At 32.7% G+C, this 27,008-nt stretch overlaps 2 protein-coding genes across 7 annotated transcripts in view; one reads left to right on the top strand and one right to left on the bottom strand.

Annotated features, from left to right (window-relative positions):
- Positions 1-10,124, bottom strand: part of LOC148302756 (ferric reductase 1-like) — a 75,051-nt gene extending 64,927 nt beyond the window's left edge. Inside the window, exon 1 of the mRNA XM_088271063.1 lies at positions 9,860-10,124. The gene's annotated coding sequence lies outside the window, so the exon portion shown is untranslated. The remainder of the gene's footprint in view (positions 1-9,859) is intronic.
- Positions 10,125-11,601: 1,477 nt separating this feature from the next.
- Positions 11,602-27,008, top strand: part of LOC148302755 (ADP-ribosylarginine hydrolase CG2909-like) — a 29,093-nt gene continuing 13,686 nt past the window's right edge. For 2 of the 6 annotated variants that reach the window (XM_088271045.1, XM_088271050.1), the window contains exons 1-10: positions 11,610-11,960; positions 12,239-12,391; positions 15,149-15,268; positions 17,388-17,525; positions 19,248-19,450; positions 21,374-21,567; positions 23,249-23,471; positions 24,463-24,600; positions 24,949-24,999; positions 26,114-26,237. In XM_088271045.1, coding sequence (XP_088127171.1) covers positions 12,255-12,391; positions 15,149-15,268; positions 17,388-17,525; positions 19,248-19,450; positions 21,374-21,567; positions 23,249-23,471; positions 24,463-24,600; positions 24,949-24,999; positions 26,114-26,237 — 1,328 coding nt within the window. In that variant the 5' untranslated portion in view covers positions 11,610-11,960; positions 12,239-12,254. Of the gene's footprint in view, positions 12,123-12,165; positions 12,392-15,148; positions 15,269-17,387; positions 17,526-19,247; positions 19,451-21,373; positions 21,568-23,248; positions 23,472-24,462; positions 24,601-24,948; positions 25,000-26,113; positions 26,238-27,008 lie in introns of all 6 variants that reach the window. The other 4 variants (XM_088271046.1, XM_088271047.1, XM_088271049.1 and 1 more) reach the window with 4 other exon arrangements.

Raw genomic sequence — 27,008 nt, 5'->3', positions numbered from 1 at the left:
CGGAATTTATCCAAATTTCTACTCATAGTCGTTGAAATTTTCGATAAACAAAACGCATAAGCACATGCGAAAAAAGTATTATGATTTACTAGAAAAATTAGCGTAGATATACAGAGAGTGAGGATCTGCCTGTTTTATTTGTATGGACTTTTCGTTAAAAGTCAAATTTTAACAGGATTTGTGAATGCGAAGCTAAGGATTATTCGAGTGATATAAAAATTTCGGCGACTTATTTATCAATGTATTACTTATCTGTACCTTTAAATTTATCGTTTTTATTATGAAGGAAATAATATTTGCACACTGAACTGTCGTATTTGCTAATAACTTGTAAGGATTGAACCATTTCCTGAAAATTAATAATATATTTATCTAAGGTAAATATAACATTTTTGACATCTCAACATAGATGAAGAAGAATATGGAAGTCAGGTTATTTACTAGGCTTACAACCGTCATAGGCTTGATCAATTGATCACTTTACATACGTGTTACATTCACCAATTCTTCCCATGATTGACAACCACACTAAATTTTAGGAACTTCTAGATATATTGATCCAACTCATGACATAATACAACTGAGTTCACAACAGCCATCTGTGTTGGAATATCTTACGTTGAGATGTCAAAAATGTTAAAAATAACTCCTAAGCGGAGATAATCTAGGTTTGTCAACAAGTATTTGGACACACTCGAAATGTTGTAAAAAAGGTACTACTTCTTCTTATCCTTATCCGCACCCAAGATAACGCAGTGTTATCTTGATCGTTAACACATGAAGGAAAGGTGATCAGCCCTCTGTTTCAGGTCCAGGGTAATATTGAATAAATATTAGAGTGAAAAATCACTTATATTTATTTGACCCCCCCCCCTGGGAATCGAACCCAGGACCTCCAGAACGGTAGCCGAGCGTGCTAACCATTAAACATACATAAGAATATTTTTAAAATATATCGTTGTCGAACAGGAGAAAGTGACCAACTAACAAAACTTAAAATGTTTAGGAAAGCCATTTAAGTCACTTTTGCTTGGCAAGAAAATAAACATCAATGTAGTTACTTATTTTTAATAAGTCAGTACATTATACTTCCATGTTTAAAATCCTTTGGATTTTTTTCAGGGCAATATTAAGCTAGTAAGATATCAAATTGTCAATTATCACGTTTTTGAAAAAAAATGCACTTGGTCACTTTCTCCTGTATGACTCCGATTTATGATATATAATTTATCAATCCACTCCCGGCAAAACATCGTATCCGTTCTAGGAGACGTAAATATCAACGCGTAAAAATGTAGGTATATTTTATTTATTTTTTCGGCATTAACTTTGTGGTAAGACATGTTACAATGATTAAAGAAAACACTTGTTTTTTACCACTTGAGTTTTATTAAAGAATACATGTTTCAGAAGTTAAACTTCCATCATTCAGGTCTATATAATAACTGTATGTTATTATACAGACCTGAATTATGAAAGTTTAACTTCTGAAACATGTAGTCTTTAATAAAACTTAAGTGGTAAAAAACAAGTGTTTTCTTTAATCATTGTAGGTATATTTGATTGAGAATTTGTTGAAGTCTGAATTCCAGCAGCAAAACGTTAACTGTATTTAACGAAAATTTAGTTGCGGACTACCGACTATCGGGCCTTAAAAGTAATCATCTACATTCCTTCCCAACTACCTGTGGTTTGTTCCGCTCGTCATAGCACTAATTGTCTAGATGAGTGCTTCGCCGTCGAGCGCTGATGGCGCTTGATATCCGAAAGGTAGGCAAAAATATTCCCCAAGAAATATTATACAATTATACATAGGCAAATAGTTCAGTTTAGTTAAGGCCAAGTATTCGTTAAATCGCAACATTATTTTCTCTAAATCCAGGTAACATTTTACGTAAATTATTTTTTTTTCTTAAAACATGGTTTTTGCATTGAAAAAATAAGTTTTTCTTCGAAATAATTATATAGTTTTGAAAAGAGTATTAAAAAGTTAATAATCATAAAACCCTTACCGCACCCCAATGGTGCATAGGGCACTGCTTCATATAAACGAAGTGTTATCTCGATCGATTATACATGAAGGAAAGGTGATCAGCCCTCCACTTCAGGTACCAGTCCAGTGTAATTTTGAATAAATATTTGAGTGAAAAAATCACTTTTATTTATTAAACCCCCCTGGGAATCGAACCCGGGACCTCCAGAACGGTAGCCGAGCATGCTGACCATTACACTACGGAGGCGGACAATTAAAAAGTTAGGAATTGAAAAAATATATAAAATTTATTTTCTATATATATTGAAAAAATCAAAAAAGTATCCAATATATATAATTGTTTATAAAAAATCGAGAGTAAGGAAATGTCGAGCCCTGAGCGCGGCTCTATCTTTTCAATTATCCCTTGTTCAGCCTTACATTTCTTTCTTATATCTTCGTTCGATATATTGAATTATTCTAGTTGGTTTATCAGCTAATAAATTAAAATGAAAAATCACAAAACTATCGGTAACATTCTTATTGAAATCTGTGGATAAATAAGGGAGATATAAAGGTTAAACTTTAGATATTTGAATAAAACGAAAAGCGAACATCGCTATACGTCATCAAATTTTACGTTATCGGGTGTGTTATGGGACGTATCCCTTTATGTACCTGCTTTATAGAGCTGTAATAGCAGCAGTATGGATTCGTTTCTGTGACGTCATTCGTTGCCAACTTACAAAAATAACGTATTTACGAATGCGAATTTTGCAAATGAAAATAATGAATGAAAATATTGATTATATCAGCTGTTATAAACACAAAACGAGCCTAATTCAATCCTTTATAGGTTGAGTATGTTAAATTAGATATTCCTCCCGTCTGAAAATGATCCATTTATTTTAATTCAACGTCAATCGCTATTAAAACCAAAAGACGTTAAGATCGAATCCGAGAGAATGTTAATCAGTGAACAGTAAACGGTGATCATTCTGATCAATAATCACTTGCCTTTCTATCTGCGGTATTCGTCGTTTACAAACGTGTGTATGTGTGTGCTTACACACCTGTGTATGTGAGTATGCACGTACGAATGCACACTCTCGCATTCACGTGAGTATCCAAGCCTCATACCTGACATACATAATATTATGTATTACATCTACGGTGAAAAGCGAAAAGGTCGTAAGCGCCTTTTTGATATATCTATTTGCACCTTAGAATAAAAAATGATAATTATGAAATAAAAAAAATTATATTCACGTGTTATTGTAGCCTCATACCTACCATATATGATATTTTTTATATCTACAGTGAATAGCAAAAGGGTCGTAAGCGCCTTTTTCAAAAATTATATTTGCATCTTTTGACATCTACAAATTTGCACCTCAGGACGAAAAAAAATATGAGAGTAAAGAAATCAATTACGAATGACGTCAGTATTATAACCTCATACGAGTACCTGGCACATATAATATTGTTATATCTATAGTGAACAGTGAATGGGTCGTAAACGCCATTTTGATTTATCTATTGACACCACAGAACGAAAAAAAACATGTGACATTTGAATTTAGTCTTTACACATGATCGGAGAAAAAATGTGATAGAAACATTTATCAAATATATAAATGTCGCTTACTATATTTTAGCTTTCAATGTCTATATATCACAACGATACAACAACCTTCTATTGATGTATGGAAACGAATATTATAAAATCGACATTTTCTTAAAATCTTAAGCCGTCGCAAGTCACCAGAATCCAGAATCACACCAACCTATTTTTGGACTAAGTAGAATCTACTTAGTCCAAAAATGCAAAAAAAACGTACTACAAAAAAATGTCCCTTGCTGTGTTTTGAGTTTGGACAGCCGAGGTGCATTCAACGCTGAAAAAATGTGATCATAACAGTTTTTTAATACACACATAAATATCGCTTAATACATTTTCGCTTTCTAGCGTCTACACACTACTACGATACAATGTACCGCCAACCTACTATTGTGCATGTATTGTATATTTTCTGTTGCGCCCAGCTATTTGCTTTCATATCCCCACAAAAACTGGTCCCAGGCCCATTTGTCGCGGACCAGTTTAACCTCGAGCCGCAGTTTAATTGCCGAGGACTCGGTGGGATTTTTGAAGTTTAAAATTTACAAAACGAAATGTCACAGTTGTGAGTTTAACCTGGATAAATGACACGGCAGAAGAGTAAAAATTGGCGTTTTGCAAATAAATGAAGAATATATGTTTACACACACTTGTAAATAAATATTTAAATATATATATATATATATATATTTATATATATATATTTATATATATATATATATATATATATATATATATATATATATATATATATATATATATATATATATATATATATATATATATATATATATATATATATATATATATATATATATATATATATATATATATATATATATATATATATATATATATATATATATATATATATATATATATATATATATATATATATATATATATATATATATATATATATATATATATATATATATATATATATATATTTATATATATATATATATATATGTATATATATATATATATATATATATATATATATATATATATATATATATATATATATATATATATATATATATATATATATATATATATATATATATATTGTGTATAACTGGTTAATTACATTCATCATGTAATTTTTACAACTCTTTAAAAATAATTTGTTTATAATTAACTAAGTAACTAGTTAACCATCACGCCGATTTCTCGCAGGTAAGCAAGAGAGAGTAGAACGCCACACCACCCTGTCTTTGCAAACATTATTCGCTTATAAATAAGTTTTTGTTCGAAAAGAATAAGTATATTAGAAATTTGTGCCTCTAATTGCTTTCTTTTATATTTAATTAGACTGAACCACAGCAACCGAGTAAAGCTAGCTATTTATAAAAAAAGCTTTCGATTTTTCGATGGTACATTTTACTTTCATTGATTGATTTGGCAGTCACTTTGTAATTATATCTATCTATTTTTAATTTCAGTTTTACTCGTTAAATACTAAAAGTCATAAACCGCAACATTTTGAAACAATAGAAATTCATAAAAATAATGATAATAATAAACCTATAATACACAATATGATAATGAATAAAGCCTCCCCCCTATTGACTATGTTCCCACTGATAAATAATAGAAAAGATTAAATAAATAAATATTACAAACATCTCCTACAAACTCTTCATCATTCAGCATCTCAAGGACACAACTCTAAAATTTAGACTTAGCTTCACATACCGCTCACTCCTTTCAAGAACGTCATAAATCAAAAATCGTCAATTTTCAGTTGTGCATGTTTTCGGAATGCCCAGAAAATGTACTACATCCCAGCAAAAGAGGCATATTTTTAGCTTAATATTTACCCGCTACAGGGCAGAAAATATTGTTTTTACATTTTGAAGAAAATGTATTGTTTAATTTTTTTTTTTATGTATGCTAAATATTTTTCAAATGGAGAAAAAACCTTCAGGTTTTACCTAAAATGATCTGTTGCACAGTAAAAAGTTCAATAAGTGGCTTGATATTTATTTTTAATACATTGTATTATATTCTTAAACTTTAAAAACGTTCTGCTGAAATATCAAGTTTTTTGATTTATGACGTTCTTGAAAGGAGTGAGCGATGCGGTGTTTGAAAAAGATCAGGAATGCTTTGAAACACATGTCACAATAAATTATAAGAAAAGGTGGTATTTACCAAGTAAACCTTAAATTAAAAATTGATACATATTGCATTTGATGTTAGTATGTAAATATATTTTAATATGGCGTATGTACTGATTTAATAATGAATGATGTTTGATTTCTTTGTATTTTATATTCAGAAGGTGAAAACCTTGTTATTAAGATATTTTCAAGTCATTATTTTATTTATGCACATAATATAAAATTTATATTTGTGACGCTCGTAATTACGTATGAATTATGGTTCGGAAATAGCTAATCCGTTTGATTTCCCATTTAATGAATTTTAAAAACCAAGGGTACTGACAAGGATTTCTGACGGAAATAAAATTACTAATCTAACTGTTGAATAGGTTGTTTGATGTTTTATAAATGGAGATTCTTTGACGCGTTGCGCGTGGCAACGAGGATAGCCTGGAACGACTGGTTGTGATCGGTAGCTTGGAGGGGAAGAGAGGGAGAGGAAGATCCCCACGCGATGGACCGATCAAATAAAGGCAGCAGCAGGAACCTCGGTGGTTGGAGCGCTACGTGCATCGCAGTCAAGGGATAACTGGAGAAGAGTCATTGCTTCCACAAGGGTCATAACCCTCAGTAATGAGGAACGAGACGGAGAAGAAAAAGAAGAAATTAAGATACTTCGTGTTCGAATCTCAAATCATAAAATTTTCACGAGAAAGAAGAAAAAGAAATGTATAGTATATTGTACAATGCATTATTATCATTAAATGCGTATAAATATGTGTAAGTTCGGATTTGGAAAAGTTCAGAATAGCCGAGAAATTTGCAACTTTTTGCATTTTATTCTAATATTACAGTACTTGAGTAGCAATACGGGTACAGTACTGTATACTTTATTAACTTTTCAATAATTTAAAAACAAAATTGGGTTAAAAATAATTATTTTGTGTTATAATAAAAAAATGTGTTTTCAGTATTTGTTTAATGTTTTCCTACAAAAAATTTTCTGCATAATCTTGTTTGGATTGCTCGGGATTTCGGATTTCCGGGTTTTCACTGTATCCGTCCCGAGCAAAATGTTTTTCGTAGATATATCTGAAATATGCACTCGCATATTTTGTACCTATGTATGTATACTTTTGAACAATCTCTTGCATTCTTTGTGTATGTTGTTTTCAACCTTCGCCATACCAGACGAGGTCGTAGCGGTTAGTGGTTAGTCAGTTCATGAGGGGTTACTCATGTGCCTATCCTAGTACCCTGGTATTGAGAATCGATTTTATTCATAAAATTACATTTAAAATCGTATAATTATTACAGTTAATAATCATTGCAGCAAGCATTGACCGTGTTTATAAGTTTATCATGACAGGAAATCAAAAGCTGACAATTTCTGACAGCGAATGTGTGAACCGCAATTATTCTCATTTTACGAGTATATTCAGCTCTCAATAAAATCATAATGTATATAAGTGAAGTATGGAGTTAGCAAGGGAAGGATGAAAGTAGACTGATTCCCGCGAAACGCGTTCTCTCAGACGAACGTGCGAGAAAATGATGTATGATTTAAGTGACCATACGTCCCGTTTTGAACGGGACCGTCCCGTTTTTACATATCCTGTCCCGTTGTCCCCAAGTAAAGTTTCGAGACGTCGAAATGACCCGTTTTCAAAAAAATAGCAACACACGGTAACCCTTTAAAAAAAAGGTGCAAAAAATCGACGGTAGTTTTTAGTAGTTTAATAATATACTTACTTAAGGAAATTTGTTCATCAGAAAAATATAAAACAACATAATTTTTTCATATTTATTTAATTTATTCCTTTTTTTTCTTAATCAGCATTCCTATTCTGTTTATTAAAACACAAAAACTATGAAAAAATACGTGTTTTCTTGAACATACATACTTTTACGTAAAAATTGGAAGATGTCACGTTTTGAAGACAAAAATAAGTGGTCAGTTTATGTATGATAGTTGTTTGAATTTTTTTATTGCATTTATTATTGTTTCTTCTAGCTAAAAAATGTTTTATTTTAATATGTGTTGGGAACAGGATGAATAATCTAGTGTGGGCCAATCAGGAAGTGTTTGAATGGCGATATAAGGAAAGCATTATTGATAAATTGAAGAAAGGTGTGTTGTGATGGTTTCGGCATGTGAATCGAATGATGGAGGAAATGATAAAATACAAAAATTCAAACATTATAACATTATTTAATATTAAATCCGCCTCCGTAGTGTAATGGTCAGCACGCTCGGCTACCGTTCTGGAGGTCCCGGGTTCGATTCCCAGGGGGGGAACAAATAAATATAAGTTATTTTTTCACTTTAATATTTATTCAATATTACCCTGGACTGGTACCTGAAGCGGAGGGCTGATCACCTTTCCTTCATGTGTAAACGATCAAGATAACACTGCGTTTATATGAAGCAGTGCCTTATGCACCATAGGGGTGCGGATAAGGGTTTTATTATTTTATTTATTAATATTAAATTACTGCATACACTGCATTAAAATACATTAACTAATATTAAATTTAAATTTACCAAAGATTTTTTTAATTCAGTAAACCCCCCTATTACGCTGAAATAGGTACCGCGTTGTCGGAGGGGACGTTATAAGGAAGTTAATAATTTCAAATTGTATTTCAATTTTCAGTTCCATTAGTTAAAAAGTAAAAATACAACTTAAAACATTACCCTCTTATAAAATTCCCTATGATAAAGGGTACCTATGTCAAGTTTATATAAATAGCTAGCTGTACTCGGTTATGCGTTGCTGTGGTTCAGTCTGGTGAAATAGAAAAGAAAGCAAATAAAAACACATAAACTATGTTTTTCGCGGCTTTCATTTGTTTGGATATGAATCTATCTATGTATTTTTGAATTAAAACTACAAATTTTGATTTAAAAATATTACAATAAAAAATATTATAAAACTTATTAAATATCACGGTGAAAAGTCAGATATTTATTGTGATTCATCACGGGAATCGAATCCAGAACCAAGTTATCCAAACGCGCTAACCACTAGCTTGCGGAGGCAGACAATCTGATAATACTCAGAAAAAAATAATCACTGTGGCCAATATTTAATAATAATAATGACAATCATGCTGTTTTGCCACAGAGGTAGATAAAGAGAATAGAATGCCAAAACACAATATTTTTCCATATTCATTGTTCCGACTGTTAAAAAAACTACTTTACGATGAAAAAAACAAAACAGAAAATAATATTAATATATATTATACGTACAATCTAAATATGTTTTACCTTATTTATTGATTTGGCGTTTAATTTGTAGAACTCCATTTTAATTTAGGTATTAATTTTTAAATAAAAAAACACAGATTTTTTGAGTCTACTAAGTTGTATTTTATAAATAAAAAAAACACATAAAAATTAGTATTGTGACAATTGTTTCGCCTAGTTATGGCATTTTCAAACGAATGTGAAGATTAAATGGACTGACGGTCCTTATGTAGCTGTACAATTCTAGATAAAAGAGAAATATTTTTATTTTTATAACTTACACAAATATTTCAATTTCATACTATTTCTGTGACCCTAAGCGGCTCATTATTAGAAAAAGATATCAAGTTGTGGTAGAGTGGGTTCGAACCGAGAAACCCTGACTCAAGGGTCTGCGACACTAACCACGGGATGATTTCTTATTCTTTTTCAACCATGTTGAGACATAATTTTTTTTATTGTACTAAATTTTTATTGTACTATACCGAGAAACCCTGACTCAAGATTCCGCGACACTACCCACGGGACCACAATCTTCACATTCGTTTGAAAATGCCACAACTAGGCAAAACAATTGTCACAATATTAATATTTATGTGTTTTTTAATAAAATATAACTAAGTAGACTCAAAAAATCAGTGTTTGATTTAAAAATTAATACATAAATATTTTATGTTTCCTTTCACGTTAGCTATCGTCCTTGTTATAATTTGCAATAAGTTGTTTTTGAACACACCTCTCACAATACATTGACAATGGTGTTAATAAAAGAATAGCTATTATTCAAACACGTATTTACTTTAAAGGTAGTTATACATATTCTGTTTACGTTCAAAATGCTAAATTATAAGCAAAACAAGAACACGTTGAATGCAATAACAATCATATTATTCACGACTTACCGTAAGAGCGTCGAATCCCAATAGTATGTACACGCAAAGTCCTCCAAAGGTAGGAACACAAAAACCAAATTCCACTTATCTGACAAAAAAAACTGTCGATTTGGTTACACCAACCGCCAACGCGGTGTGTAAAAATCTTCAAACACGCGGAATAGACTCAAACACGAATCCAGCTAGATAAATTATTTCCATAAAACTTTGTTTGGTGGGAAAACCGGAGTAACGAGCGACACAACCTCCAGCCACGAATAAAAACACAAACTAAGAAAAAGGCGGTGTTAAAAATTCCAATGCGGGTACAATTCGAAATTCGAATCTTGCTTTGCATCTTTCAATAACTAGTAACACAATTTAGGTGGTAAGTAAAGTTATTAAATGAGTAAAAAGATACAAATTTGTAATATGCTAAAATTGTTTTTGTCTGCTTTTATATATGAACATTTTTACAATTAAAAATGTTACAAGATGAAGATTGAACGAAATAAAAGTTTAAAAATTAACGTAATATAATGGCTTGATATAAAATGTTATTTCATTTATATAGTATTTAAATTTTTATGCATGGAATTACATCGTCTTTTTTTAAAAAAAAATCTTCATCTGTTGACATCGTAGTGGTTGAAGTGGATATTTGTGTTTTCATTTTTCGTAACGAAAAAATCACAGTGCTTGCAAATTGAAACGTAAATAAAACTACGAAATTTATTTCACTTAATAATAATAATAAATAAATCAAATTTTAATAATAATTATAAATTACATTTGTTACACTTAGTTTTGGTTTGCAATTTTTGAAAAAATGTCTAAAAATGACCATATGTATTTTAGGCCATCATGTTACTGTGGCCACAACTGAAGACATTGATTTTTACTTCTTAGTTCCATTTTATTCTTCTCCGTCTTAATCCTCATTGCTGAGGGTTGTGACCCTTGCAGAAGCAATGACTCTTCTCCAGTTATCCCTTGACTGCGCTGCACGTAGCGCTCCAACCACTGAGGTGCCTGCTGCTGCCTTAATTTGACCGGTCCATCGTGTGGGGATCTTCCTCTCCCTCTCTTTCCCTCCAGGCTACCGATCACAACTAGGCGTTCCAGGCTATCCTCGTTGCCACGCGCAACGTGTCCAAAGAACTGGAGAACTTCCATTTTATAGAAATTTGTAAAAAAAACAATTATATATGTGTTTGTTGCGTCCTTGAGGTTGTGTTAAAATAAAAATTATTTTCCTAAAATATATTATCCACTAATTATTCATAAAAATGTTTTTCAGGATTTTTTGGCTAAATAAAAAAGTTTTTATGTGTTTAAAAAATTCAAACACTTACAAATTATGCCTTTAGAAGCGACGCGCGACGCCAAACAAAATTTAAAAATAGTGACGCACCACGACGCGTATTTATCGTCAAACAAAATAAGGCTGAAATAAATTAAAAGATGATAAATTTATGTATGTTAGTATTTTTTAGTGCATAGTATTGACGCAGTGTTATTTTCTTCGTTAATTACAAGAAGGCAAGGTGACCACTCCTGCGCTTCGAAGTAATATTAAATACCCCCTCCCTGGGAATCAAACCCATGACCTCCAGCTCGGTACATAAATAACGCTAACCATTGCACCACGGAGGCGAACTAATTTTTTAAATTTTTAACTGCTCTATGAATTTGTTGAGTAAGTACTTTTTATTTGGTATTTTATTTTAATACTTTTTTGTTCATATGTAAACATTATACCCACTGACCTTGACAAGTTGTTGACATTTGTGTGTTTTGACAGTAGGGAGTAAACATTGATAATTTTCGGTGATTTTGCATACCTGTAGAATAAATTATTATAATATTCACGAATGCATTTTGTATGTATACGCACTCTTCAATAAATTCTGCTACCCAAAAAATGCTGTCAGCTGCATACTTATTTCAACGATTCATTATTTTACCGGCGTTTTAACCTGTACGTGAAATATCATCTAACTATTACTGTGTTAGTGTTGAATATAAAAAATATTGTTTACGAATAAGTATTGCGCCATGATTAGTCATTATTCACCGGCGCTGGAGTTGCGTCGGTCCGATAAATCAGTCGCGATTGATGAGGAAAACCGTACGTATTTTATATTTCATTCCGTTATATCCACGAAATTTATTTTCCTGAAATTATATATTCCATTCTGTCGACTCTTGTTTAATTATACACTTCGCATGGAAGTTTATTGTCGGGAAAAAGTCAACCTTTGTTTCTGTAAATATTGTATATTTGGATGGAGTAAGTGTTAAATACATATTTTGCCTTATTTTTAACTGTCTAGGTAAAAACTCGTCAGTTTTTTGACGGCCAGTCGGAGACACGCTGTGGTATCTTGCAGTCTTATTAATTTTCAGGTGTTAAATATTTAAAATGGATAATATCATACCATTTCTTGAGCAATGTCTCTCAATCGAAAAACCGAAAACTGATAAAAAATTATCAGTTTACGATGAACTTGTCAACAACAGCAACTGTTTCCCCATCAAATTTCCGATAGAAACCACCAAGTAAGTACTTAAATATTAGTATATATTTTTAAATAAAAATGAAATATTTGTGTTTTTATTATTTACAAAAATACTTCAATTTCATACTATTTCTGTGAGCCTAAGCGACTCATTATCATTATTGTGGTAGAGTAGGTTCGAACCAAGAAACTCTGACTAAAGAGTCCGCGACGCTAACCACGGGTCCACACTCCGACTAAAGAAGTTTAAATAAATAATTTTATTTATTTAAACTTCTTTATATTCGCACAATAGAAATAGACATAACATCAACATCTACTAATTATAATATTAATATATTTTAACATCTCAACAGAGATGAAGAAGAATTTGGAAATCTTACAGTGGAGTATTTACAAGGCTTACGACTTGTCATATGCTGGTGAAGTTATCACTTTACACACATGCAAAACTCATTAATTCTACCCATGATTGATAATAATAATAAATCCCTTACCGCACCCCAATGGTGCATAGGGCACTGCTTCATATAAACGCAGTGTTATCTCGATCGTTTACACATGAAGGAAAGGTGATCAGCCCTCCACTTTAGGTACCAGTCCAGTGTAATATTGAATAAATATTAGAGTGAAAAAATCACTTATATATATTAAACCCCCCTGGGAATCGAACCCGGGACCTCCAGAACGGTAGCCGAGCATGCTGACCATTACACTACGGAGGCGGACATGATTGATAACCACACTAAAAAATTTGAAACTCTTAGATATATTGATCAGTCTTGTGACACAGTACATATGAGTTCACAACAGCCATCTTTGTTGGATTGAGGAAAGTTGTTATTAAGCTAATACTCTTTTTATTTGTATTCAAGGTCCGAATTCTACATTATATCCATATACTTGAGACGTGCCTGAAAACATGATTTTTTTTTTTTATGTAGCTTATAATTCGTCCGCCTCCGTAGTGTAATGGTCAGCATGCTCGCCTACCGTTCTGGAGGTCCCGGGTTCGATTCCCAGGGGGAGTTTAATAAATATAAGTGATTTTTTCACTCTAATATTTATTCAATATTACACTAGACTGGTACCTGAAGTGGAGGGCTGATCACCTTTCCTTCATGTGTAATCGATCGAGATAACACTGCGTTTATATGAAGCAGTGCCCTATGCACCATTGTGGTGCGGTAAGGGATTTATCATTATTATTATTATTATAATTTGACCAGTTATTTTATTTACAACATTTTGAGTTTGTCCAAATACTTCACAAATCTGGATTATCTCCAATGGGAGTTATTTTTTAAATATTTTTTGACATCCTAACAAGTATGAAGCAGATTTATCTTTGTTGAGATGTCATATAAAAATATATTGTGGATGTTCTGGCAAAAAACGTTAAAATCTTCATAAAAGGGATCGTTTTTCACCTGTAAATTGCAAAAAATAATATTAAAAACCGATAATGAAAGTCCATTCCTACCAACAGTCTGCAATTACAATAAATAGGGTAGAAATACCTTTCCCGTTCGAAGTGGGTTAGTAAAAAAAAATTGGCAGGATTATAAAATGATATTTACCTTTAACTAGGACTGAGACAGCGGCTACACAGTTCTGGTTGGAGAGGCACGTTGGTGTGGAACCAAAGCAAAGCATTGTGGAACTGCAACCTTCATAAAAGGGATCGTTTTTCACCTGTAAATTGCAAAAAATCACATTAAAAACTGATAATGAAAGTCCATTTCACTAAATACGATAAATATAAGCCAGATAAGTGCTTGTACAAAAGTATAACATGAATTATATGAAGCGACGTGTGAAACATATCATATTTTCATATCGTGGGTGTACTGGAAAAAATGTTTACTCAAAAATATGCAATTTTTACTTAATGATGCATATTATAAAGTTTTCAACGTTCTACAAACTGGCAAAATACACTAAGTACAGTGAATCCACAGTTATTTTTAACTCTAGTTGTTATGTTTTTTTTGTAAATATAAATCAGAAGTAAAATAATTATGAACATAAATATAAAAAATTTAAAAAATACGAACATAAATAAATCAGAGGTAAAATATTATTTTTGACATCTCATCAAAGATGAAGAAGAATATGGAAGTCTGGGCATTTACGGGGCTGACGACCGTCATAGGCTGGTTTAAGTGATCACTTTACACACGTGTAACATTCACCAATTCTACCCATTATTGACAACCACACTACTCCAATTCTTGGGAGTTTTATATATTATAAATGAACCAATTTAGAAACCTCGTTCTTGAATCACTAGAACTTCACTAGAGACATCTATTGGTGAGATGTAAAGAAGCTTTTTACTAAGCAGAAACTCTTATATTAGTATGTGAGGTCCGAATCCTGGATTATAATCACACACATGAGAAACGCCGGAAAATTCCATTTTCATTTTTATTATTTAGGCTTATAATTTGACCAGATAATTTATTTACAACATTTTGAGTGTGTCCAAATACTTGTTCACAAAAAACCTCACAAACTACGGTCGTCAGCCCCGTAAATGCCCAGACTTCCATATTCTTCTTCATCTCTGATGAGATGTCAAAAATAATATGAAAATGACTTCTGCAATTGGAGATAATCCAGATTTTGTGAACAAGTATTTGGACACACTCAAAATGCTGTAGAGGTAAAATAAATATGAAAGAACAGTAGTTTGAAATGTCATATATTTGGTTTTAAAAGTAAATTCAATTTTAAGTTAAACACACTCAAAATGTTGTAAATCACTATTTAAATTGTATGTAAATACTTTCAGATGCAAAACTCTAAGCAATGGTGTTTCAAAGACAACTGTGTCGGAAAACGTTGAATCTACATATCCTCTGATCCACGAAAAAGTCTTAATACTTATATGTCAATTTCTCCTACATAAAAGGTATGCATATTTCACTTTTAATTATGTGTTTATTTCCTACATATAATGTTTTGGAGATTATGAAGAGGTGTCTCCTTCATAATTTTCTCAGTCTCCCCCTGAAACATGGTGTGAAAATAAAAACTAACTAACTAACTAACCATCACGCCGCTTCCCCGCAGGGGTAGGCAGAGAGAATCGAACGCCACACCACTCTGTCCTTGCAAACATTCTTTGCCTCTTCTACATTCATGCATCTCCTCATACATACCCGACGATTATTACGACTCCTGACCCGGCCGCTTTCAAGTATTTGACATACCTGATTGTGCCAAGTTTTCCTCGGTCGTCCTCTGCTTCTTTTTCCAACTACATTCGCCTCATAAATTTGTTTAACCGTTCTTTCTTCACTCATACGCTCCACATGTCCAAACCATCTCAACACACCTTTCTTAATTTTATCGATAATGCTTATCTCAGCCTTACATTCTTTCCTTATTTCATCATTCGAACATCTATCAAACATCGTTTTGCCACACATTCGTCTGAGGGATCGCATTTCGACTGCATTCAGTCTGCTTTCATCCTTCTTTTGCCAACTCCATGCTTCGCTTCCATACATAAGGGTTGGAACCAGAACTCCATTGTGTACTGCCAGTTTAGCTTCCGCTGATAGATTTTTATTTGCTAAAACTGATTTTAGTGCACCATTATTTGGTCCTTAGAGTGCGAACTATCAATAGATCGACTCTCTATTAATGCCCAATTTGATTTAGGTATCAACCTGTACGGACAGGTCTTAGCGTGCGCATGTATAACGTTTTCAATAAGTCAATAACATTTATAAATAACCATTAAAAATTATTTTGCTGTGAATTTAACATTGATTTTTGTATTTTTTCAAGTAAAAGTTTTTTATTTCTACCTACAAAATGTCAAATTTGTCAAGTAGTGATGATGAAAAGCAATTAGCAATTTATGCAAAATATGTGAGAATAAGCTGAGCACTATAAGGGTTAAAGAGAAATATTTGTGTTTTTATTATTTACACAAATATTTTAATTTTATAATATTTCTGTGAGCCTAAGCGGCTCATTATTAGAAATAGGTATACAATTGTGGTAGAGTGGGTTCGAATTGAGAAACTCTGACTTAACACATTGTAGTTGGTCGCTTCGAACAATAGACTCTAGCCTATAGCGGACGTTTTTCGCGATTAGCGCAAAAATATATCGCTTTCTTAAAATTGACACAATTTCTAAACAAAATAATATTTTCGATTGAATTTTTCAAAGAAATCTTATATGACATTTGATCATCAAAAATAAATCTTAATCATAATATTTAATTAAGTATTCCGTATTTCACAATTTTAGAAGCATTGTAAACTCTAAAAAATAGTCTTTCCCTCCGATGTATCATTCCCTATACAATGCTAATATATTCAAATAATAAAATACCAAACAGTAAACAAAACAGTGTGAGCGGTATGAAAAATAGTCCATTACGTGAAATGACTCAAACTAAACTGGAGATTGAGATCGCATAAAAACTCTAGATTTCTGGCGATGCCCTTACAAGCGACACACTAGCCAATCTGGACAAGGCATCTCAAATAACATCAACAGACTGTCGCCTAGCACCCAGGTAGCAGATTACCCTTCAACGCGTTTTATTTCACGCTGATAACAAACCCGTATATTGCCGTTTCCCGCCGATAACCGACAGTCGACAAAAACGGCATTTGCCGTGTCCCGCAGTTGACCGACAGTCCGCGAAAAACGACAAATGCCGTGTCCCGCCGACAATGTGTTAAGAGTCCGCGACACTAACCACGGGACCACAACCCGACCCTGATAGATTTTTGCTGTAACAATATCTTGAAACCTTCTTTACTAGAGAATTCTAATTTTGTAACTAATCCTCATTTGAACAATGAATAATGATTATCACTACATACTAAGAAAAATTGCAATGGCGAATGCCGAATTTATCGCAGCACAAACTAAGTCTGAAAAAATATATAAATTTTCGAGATAACAATTTTCAAGTTTAGTTAGTGTTCGCTTTGAGTTTCTAGGTTCAATCCATATCAGCCGTAACTTGATCATGAATAAACATAAAAGTTCTTTTATTTTAGAAAATATGGAACGCACAAGGAACAGGAATTGTATAAAGATATGGGCGTTGAATGCTTCATAGACCGATTATTGATGAAAAGGGCCGTAATGTTCTATGGAAAACGAGACAATTTTATACTTATTTCCGGAGAAAAGGGGTATTTCTATTTATTTGTAATTTAAAGGTTTTTCAATATGTGCGCTCGAACTTTGACAATGTGTATCAGCCATATTGGTGAAGCTACAACTGCCAAATTCGACAGGAATACTTATTTAGTTTTGACATTTGACCATAAATATACACGATTAAAAACGTGTTGAAATTGTTAAAATTTATTACCAAAATGAGTGCTCTGTTTACGTAATGTTCCATGTCAATTTGATAAATAAAATCACCTTTAGTGATGAGGCTCATTTCTGGTTAAGTGGCTACGTAACTAAGCAAAATAGCAGATTTGACTCAACGAAAATTCATGGGAGATTCGTCAGATAACTCTACCCTCCGAAAAAGTCACTGTTTATTGTATATTTTAGTTTGATGATATCATCGACCCCTATTTCTTCCATGAGCCATGCTCACTGTCAGTGGCTACCGATATCGAAAGATGATAAAAAACTTTTTGTGGCCTAGGAAGGATGGTATGGATCTCACAAATATGTGGTTTTATGATTATCTGGCCACTGAGATTGCGTGATTTATCGTCACTCAATTATTTTCTATGGGGCTACATGAAATTTCTAGTATATGCAGACAAATCACAGACAATTGCTGCTTTGAAAGCCATCTATGTAGTGTGCTTTCTTTTTTTCTTTATTTTCCAAATTAACTAGACTGATACACAGTAATACGTGATTCATTATTTATTTCAATCATGAATATCATCAATTTAAAAGTGCTAAAATTATAAATAAATACTCTTTTTTTACCACTTGAGTATTATATTGTTACGACTAGTTTCGGAAGCTACAGATGCTTCCATCTACGGGTTTAAATATAATAATATAATAATAATAAAACCCTTATCCGCACCCCAAATGGTGCATAGGGCACTGCTTCATATAAACGCAGTGTTATCTTAATCGTTTTTCACATGAAGGAAAGGTGATCAGTCCTCCGCTTCAGGTACCAGTCCAGGGTAATATTGAATAAATATTACAGTGAAAAAATCACTTATATTTATTCGACCCCCCCTGGGAGTCGAACCCGGGACCTCCAGAACGGTAGCCGAGCGTGCTGACCATTACACTACGGAGGCGGGTTTAAATATAAACTGTTATAAATGTATATTAAAACCCCTAGATGGAAGCATCTGTAGCTTCCGAAACTAGTCATAACAATATAATACTTAAGTGGTAGAAAACAAGTGTTTTATTCATAACTTAATCATGTCTTACCACAATTTGAATGCGGAAACAACAAATTAAAAGTGCTTAATTTTTTTATAATTAAAATATAACTTTGTTTTAAAATCACCATAAATATTTTATTAGAACTCAATAATCATGTCTACTTAACTCATCTCACCAATAGATGTCTCTAGTGAAGTTCTAGTGATTCAAGAACAAGGTTTCTAAATTGGTTCATATATACAGAACTTCCAAGAATTTGAGTAGTGTGGTTGTCAATAATGGGTAGAATTGGTGAATGTTACACGTGTGTAAAGTGATCACTTAAACCAGCCTATGACGGTCGTCAGCCCCGTAAATGCCCAGACTTCCATATTCTTCTTCATCTTTGATGAGATGTCAAAAAATAATATAAGTTATATTTTAATTATAAAAGGGAAAATCACAAAGTTCAAATATAAATGATATGCTACATTTTTATTCTACACCAGATTGAGTCACTATTGTTATCTTTTATTTTTTTCATATTATAGTGCGTCCGGATGGTCAGAAGTGGGGACTGAAGAGGAGAAACCCCCTTTGCTTTTGAAGAACTGCCTGAGTTATGATGAGATGAAAATGTCCGCTTTGTTGTACGTCTCCGGACAGACTATTTTCATCAACGATGGATCGCGAATTAATCAAGGGAAGGTGGCTACTAATTTAGAGAAGATTGAAGGATCTGGTGTAATAATCGGTGAGTGACTTCTCTATATGTTTATTTACAAAGGTGATCTTACCAATTTGGTTAACATTATGCCATCCGGTGACTCCATGTTTATTTATTTATTTGTTAATTTTTTTGGGAATTGTATATAAAAAATACAATAAATAGTTAGATTGACAATGAGAAAAGCCAATTAAATAATTCCACATTTCGCTCACTCCTTTCAAGAACGTCATAAATCAAAAAACTTGATTTTTCAGGAGAGCGTTTTTAAAGTTTAAAAATATAACACAATGTATTAAAAATAAATGTCAAGCCACTTATTGAACTTTTTACTGTGCAACAAATCTTTTTAGGTAAAACCTGAAGGTTTTTTCTCCATTTGAAAAATGTTTATTATATTTTAAAAAAATAATGAAACAATACCTTTTCTTCAAACTGCAAAAACAACACTTTCTGCCCTGTAGCGGGTAAATGTTAACTTAAAAATATGCCTCTTTTGCTGGGATATAGTACATTTTCTGGGCATTCTGAAAACATCCACAACTGAAAATTGACAATTTTTGATTTATGACGTTCTTGAAAGGAGTGAGCGATTTATGTTATGAACACCGTTGAACATTAAGAGAGAAAAAAGAGAAGAGAGGGTGGGTGTGCGTGAGTGTATGTGTGTGTGTGTGTGTGTGAGAGTGGGTCTAAAAGGGTAAGGGTCTGTTCTTATGCGGATCTTTTTTATACGATTTCAAAGTTTTGCAATTTTCAAATGTAATGGAACCCATCCCTTATTTTTGTATGTAGTTCAAGTCTTTTTTATGCGAATTCGCACTAAAAAAATCCAAAATTTAGACTAATGCAGGTTAGAACCGTTGAATGAGGCTGCCATCAGAAAATCAGTCATCAATGGCACAAAGTTAAGTTCAAATCTTACATTGTATTCAAGAGATACTTTATTGGAAAAAACAGAAAAAGTATAATATGTTCATAAATATGTGTATGCTGACTGATAATAATAAACTGTGGGATTAAGAGAAATATATGTCTATTGTGTTTTTATTTTTATGATTTTTTTTTATAAACTTTTCTATGCGATTTTTGGTGCATTCTATCATATTGATTTGAAGTTATGCGGTTTTTAAAAATAATGGAATCTATCCCCCAGTTTTGTATGTAGTTCAAGTCTTTTTTTATGCAAACCCTTTTTATGCGACTCCCAGTGGAACGTATCTATCGCATAAAAAGAGCAAGTGTAGTATAAAATGGAATATGCAGGAAGGAAAAGGAGTGGAGACGAATTAATGAGAGTGGTTTTAGGATGTTGGCTTCGTACTCAAAACTCTCGAGATACCAGTGCTACTATCTAATATTGAATGATAATATTCTCAATATTTTGTAAAAATAGAGGGACAGTTTTAACGATAATGTTTATCTCGGCCATGAATTCTTTCTTTATATTACCACCATTTGAACATCTATCATGCATCGTTTTGACGCACATTCATCTGAGAGATCGCATTTTGATTATATTCAGTCTACTACTGTCATCCTTCTTTTTCCAACTCCATAAATAAGACTTAATACGGAGTTCTAGTTCTTTCTTTATTTATATTGTGATATGAACATAAGTAACCGCAGTGTAATGGTCAGCACGCTCGGCTACCGTTCTGGAGGTCCGGGTTTCGATTCCAGGGGTGATCAAATAAATATAAGTGATTTTTCACTCTAATATTTATTCAATATTACCCTGGACTGTTACTTGAAGTGGAGGGCTGATTACCTTTCCTAATATAAAACTTCGTTTACATGATGCAGTGCCCTATGCACCATTGGGGTGCGTATAAAGGTTTGAAGAATGAAGAAGGAGTCAAACTCAGATTTGTGAACAAAGGTTTGGACACTTTTCAAAATGTTAAGAACATTTTAATTTTTATGAATAATAAATGATGATTTTTGCAGGTTTGATAGGAACAAGGTTGCCGAAACAAAATTTTATGGAATATCAGGAAATGGTGATAAATGCCAAGCAGAATATAGTCGCCAATGGTTACGCCTCTGGTTCTGGTCAGGGGAATTCCAAGAAGTTTAAATCTTCTGCATCTTCAGAAAACAAGACAATTCTTTGGAGACGACTATGGGCCGAATTTTATGGGGTACATTACAAAACTTATTCTATACATAATACAATATGAACTTTAGCAGGTTTATTGCCATGAAGCAGTATCTTCTAACCAACCAAAATAAGAAGCAATAGTGCCAGACCATGGGTCGGTAAAGCGTGGCTCCGGAGCCGCATGCGGCTCTTTGACCTTTTAAGTGCGGCTCCGGCACAAATATCCACAGGAAAGCTCTTCGACTCTACATATTCAAGCGAACAATCTATATAGAGTACGAACCTTATTTAGAGCAAATAAATCGTCTTTTTAACGAGAACCTGGAAACATGCTCAAAATAATGACATAAAAACCTGACTTGATCAAACTTTCAAAGGAGATGCAAGGAGTAGTATTCGCAATAATTAGTATTCTTATGGATACCTTACTTTCGAAAGACTTTTTATCAATGAATAAACTCCTTATTAAGTGTGAAATCAAGTTTTTTTAGTGTACCCGTAATTTGACAAAGGTCTGAAACTTTAATTATGGTGTATTAAACAAAGGTTCTCATTTTTAATATAAGGTGTACTAGAACTGCAAATAGATTTGGCTTTCAAGAAAATTTTTAATGGTTGTAATGTATTGGGTTGATGCAAAAGTTTTGACCGTTTTTTACATATAATTTTAAAATTATTTTTTTTAATGTGTATTATTTATTTAATAAATACAAAATACACAATACCCTTATCATCCCACCAAACACAAAGTTTAACTTTTTTATGGATTTCGGCCTTCGAAGTTGTTAATGGGGCTTGTCCAGGTATAGCCCAATGTCTTTTTCTTGTCACATTGTTGTACACGACCCACTTCTCATCTCCCGTCACCAAACGATGCAAAAAAAGTTCATGTTTTTGTCTCGCACTCAAAGCAACGCACGTTGAAACACGATCCAATAAATTGGCAGCCGCCAATTGATGAGGTATCCAAAAACGAGGTAACGTCGTACCGCGAAACCATTTCCATACGCTTCAAATGTCTAAATACGGTTGTTTGGTTGACTCCCATCATTGACACAATCTCCCTGATGGTTAGACGTGGATTGGTGTCAATTATGACTTTTAACTTGTCGTCATCAGACTTCAATGGCCGCCCGGTACGTGGTTTATCAATGAGTGAAAAATCTCCAGATTGGAATTTTGTAAACCATCTTCGTACCTGTCGAACTTTGATGACATCTGCTCCATACACTTCACAAATGTTTTTGGTTGCCACACTCGTGGTATTGTCTTTATGGAATTCATAAAGTAAACAATGACGTAAATGAACTTTATTGAGCGACATTTTGAAAAAATACAAGGGTCATTACTGTACTCTGGCTAAGCCAAAACTGAATAGAAAGTAGAGGAAAAGCATCCTTTATACAATGGAATCATAAAAAAGAAGATATTTTTCATAATTTAATGAAAAAATTTTTTTTACCTGGGATCATAAAAAACGGTCATAACTTTTGCATCAACCCAATACATATTTGGCTCTATGGCCAATAAGTTTGCCGACCACTGTGCTAGACCAAATGCGGTTGACAACACATGGCTAAAATAAAATGCCACTTGTCGAATGTGGATAAAGTATTAATTTTTGTTAAAAGCATGCCTTTTCGTCCTTAAAGTGTTAATTTGTATCAGTTAATGACGTTTTATTTTTGTTTTATATTTTAATATTTACTATTTTTCTACAGATATCCGCTATGACGTTCGACGAAGCTCTCAGTTTTTACAAGAAAGAGGATGTCAAACCGGGAAGCAAGTTTTCTAAAAGATTCTTCTTCAACAAAGATGTCCTTTTTGATAATGCCATATATTCACATCACATCTCAATACCGTTTGATTGTGCACTTTTGGAATCTCAAAAAAGGGGAAAAGAACAAAAGAAAATGGCATATTTGCATGTGGTGGGAATCGGTAAATATTTATTTTTTTATTAATACTGACTTTATTTTCCGTATGGTGTGTGGCAAAAATTACAGAGTTCTTTAGGTTGTTGTACCGCGTTACAGACGTAGGTCCAGGCTCTCCATCCACTTGACCATTCCTGGTCTGTGTGTTGGTTGGCTAGCTTTTAATTAGGTTGAAAATTAGTCAATTTATTATAATTTATTTGGTAGACCAAAAATAACAAAATAAAAGATAAATATTATATAATTAAAATGTAATTTTGTTTTAAAATCCCTAAAAATATTTTATTATAACTTAATTTTAATATCTACCGGTTAGCTTCAAAACAGGTTGACATTATAATAAAGTCAAAATAAAATATTTATAGTGATTTTAAAACAAAGTTACATTTTTATTATAAAATGGAAAATCACAATGTTAGTGCTTCATATATAAATTATAAATGATAAATATTCATAAAAAAATGCATTTTGCTGAAAACATATTATGATAACTTTGTAGACTTTTTAGCTTGATCTTTCTTGTAAGTTAAAAGACCTGATTGAAATAATTGACCAGCACCGTGCGTAGTTGCATAGCTTGACTGCGAAACTGGCATTGCGAGTTTGATTCCCGCCCATTGCAAAGTAAATTCACAAAAGATTTATTTTGAATTCATCCGGGTGTTTTTGATGTATTTTTCACATTTACCTTCCTTATCCTTACTATCCTACCTGCAGACAAGCCTCTAAAAATAGAGGCTTTGCGGATTGATCCATTTAATAAATATATTTAATTACGTTTATTGCAGTATGTTGAGTTTTTTTGATTTTTAAAGTAAATTTGTTATTTATTTAATTTAATCAGTCACTGGATTATTTAACCTACATATATCAATATTATAAGTGTCTCATCTCACATCGAGATGTCTCATCTCATGTTGAGAGACCTATAATATTGAAAATGAATTTTTATGCAGATTTTAAGAATTTGTTTACAATTCACTGAATTTCTCCAGGTCTAGGCGTTTGGAGAGCATTCAAGCAACAGGACGATATATTTGTGAAGACATTCTTGGAGAGAATACAGAAACTATCTTCACAATTAACAGATGTCTCTGATGTGCATTTTTCATACATGCAAAATATATCCGATGGTAAAGATTTGCAATAAATCTTCTTTATTGATTCGGCATTAACTTTGTGGAATGACATGATTATTTTATTAAAATTAAACACTTGAATAATCCACTTTATCGAGTTTTATTTTTATTTACGACTTGTTTCGAAAACGATAATTGTTTTCATCTTCTGAAGATGAAAACAATTGTCGTTTTCGAAACTAGTCATAAATAATAAAAAAACTCGATAAAGTGGATTATTCAAGTGTTTAATTTTAATCCAATATATCTCTCCGTTATATTAAAGGAAATATTCTTATCCATCGGAATTTTACTCCAACGGATTAATAAATGTATTAATTGGACTTTTCTTTCTGCTTTCAGAAATATTAAGTGAGAGTAATTCCTTTATTTCGTGTGCCTCTCATCCTAAAGGTAATAAACTCCATACTCATTTCATGTTTATAAAAAATATTATGGATCAAGGGTTGTGGACGATTGCTACATAGCTCTTTGACTTTGGTTTATTCTGTATACATATATACACAAAGTCCGCCTCCATAATGTAGTGGTTAGCGCGCTAGGCTACCACGCTGGAGGTCCCGGGTTCGACTCCCAAGAGGGTCAAAATAAATATTAGTGATTTTTCAGTCTAATATTTATTTTATATGACCCTGGACTGGTACCTGAAGCGGAAGGCTGATCATCTTTCCTTTGTATATTTAACAATCAAGATAATACTGCTTCTATATGATGCAGTGCCCTATGCACCATTGGGGTGCGGATAAGGGTTAGAAGAAGAAGAAGAAGACATATAAGTTAATAGGAGCTCTAAGTGTGTGACTGCTTTTAAGGAGAGACTATTCTAGATTGATTGCTTGCCAGACTATGTGGATATTCACACGATTGCAGGATGTTATTGTCACCACTGTCAGCAACATACCCACATTCCTTAAAATTAAATTCACAAATTCAGTACAAAAAAAATGCACAAATCATTAAAAAAATTATGGCAGTGGATTTCAAAATTATAATTTATAAATATTATTTCTCATAACTATGTATAGAATGATTTGATTTTAACATTATGTCATCTGGTGATATAATATTAGTATCCTGCAAAAACTATCAAGAAATGTTAGTGAAATTACTATGCTGTCATAAGCAAAACTATCGTGGTTAGGGTCGTATACTAATCACAACCGACCTTATCACAAGTAACCGTACACCCAACTCCGATCTGTACAATGTCTTTTGGCATCTCGCGCTGTACCAAAAGTAAGCAAGTAGAACGCTTATAGGCGTCTCTCGCTGTTTACCAACAATATGTTAAAGACGCTTTTAAGCGTATTGCGGAAACAATCTGTTTATATAACTATTTTTTTGCTGTTTTATTTTTGCATAAGAACTATGTTTTATTGGTTTCTTTTTATACATTTTTTTTCCATGACATGTATGTACACTAACTGGTGCTAGTTTTAGTATACAAAAATAAATAAACACACTTGAAATTTTCAGTTTTATAGTACTCATTGTGTTCTCATTTTAGGCGGAATCAAAATACACTTATCCAAAAGAGAACCATCTTCTAAACTAACTGGTGAACATGCGGGGAAATTAGTTGTGGAAACATACGCCTGGAATGGGAATGCACAACCGGGAAACGTATTTTGGTGAGTGCATATTCATCTGGTCAATAAATAGGTCTGGGTATTTGTGATGTATTTTTTACATTTACCTTCCCTATCCTTACTATCCTACCTGCAGACAAGGCTCTAATAGAGGATTTGCGAATTATTCCTTTTAAAAAAATAAATAAAATAAATCTATATCACAGGTTCCCTAACTTTTGTATTCAACTGCTCTAAATGATCTATTTTGTTACTGAAATTGATTTGTCTGTGATGGAAAATCTTTGAAAGGAACTTTTTTAAGGCATTCCAAAATAATTAATTGGATGCAATTTATGTGTTTGATATTAGCAAATTGTTTACTTATACATATTTTGGAGCAGACCTGTTTTATATTTTACCATTTTTTAACCCATTGCACCACTAATAAAGATGACATAATTTGTTCATACAACACGCTGTTTATTTTTGACACATTTTTTTATTACATTTCATTATTACACATGTAAGCGACGTCATCGCATACCCCGTGCGGCGGCCCAGAAAAGGAACTCTGGGCGCTCGGCGGGCGAGACGGCTGCCCGCCACACTGCGGCCCGAAGAAGGGATTTTGTAACCGACGTAGAGTAGGATAGTGTTAAAAATATATTTAATTAGCTTAGGGACCTCGGTATGTGTTGTACGCAATGTACTGTCCCCTCAATAAAGACTGTAATGTGTCGCTTTCGGGGGTGGTCTTTGCCCATACCGAGGAGAATATAGCTCTAGGCTAGGTTTAGTTACTTTAAGGAATATGTAGAAATATAATCCATT

Source organism: Brachycentrus maculatus, unplaced genomic scaffold, assembly GCF_059751285.1.
Source record: "Brachycentrus maculatus isolate JH-2025_06_01 unplaced genomic scaffold, ASM5975128v1 h1tg000419l, whole genome shotgun sequence".
In the NCBI taxonomy this organism is placed as follows: Eukaryota; Metazoa; Arthropoda; class Insecta; order Trichoptera; family Brachycentridae; genus Brachycentrus; species Brachycentrus maculatus.
This window is presented reverse-complemented; position numbering and strand designations above follow the sequence as displayed.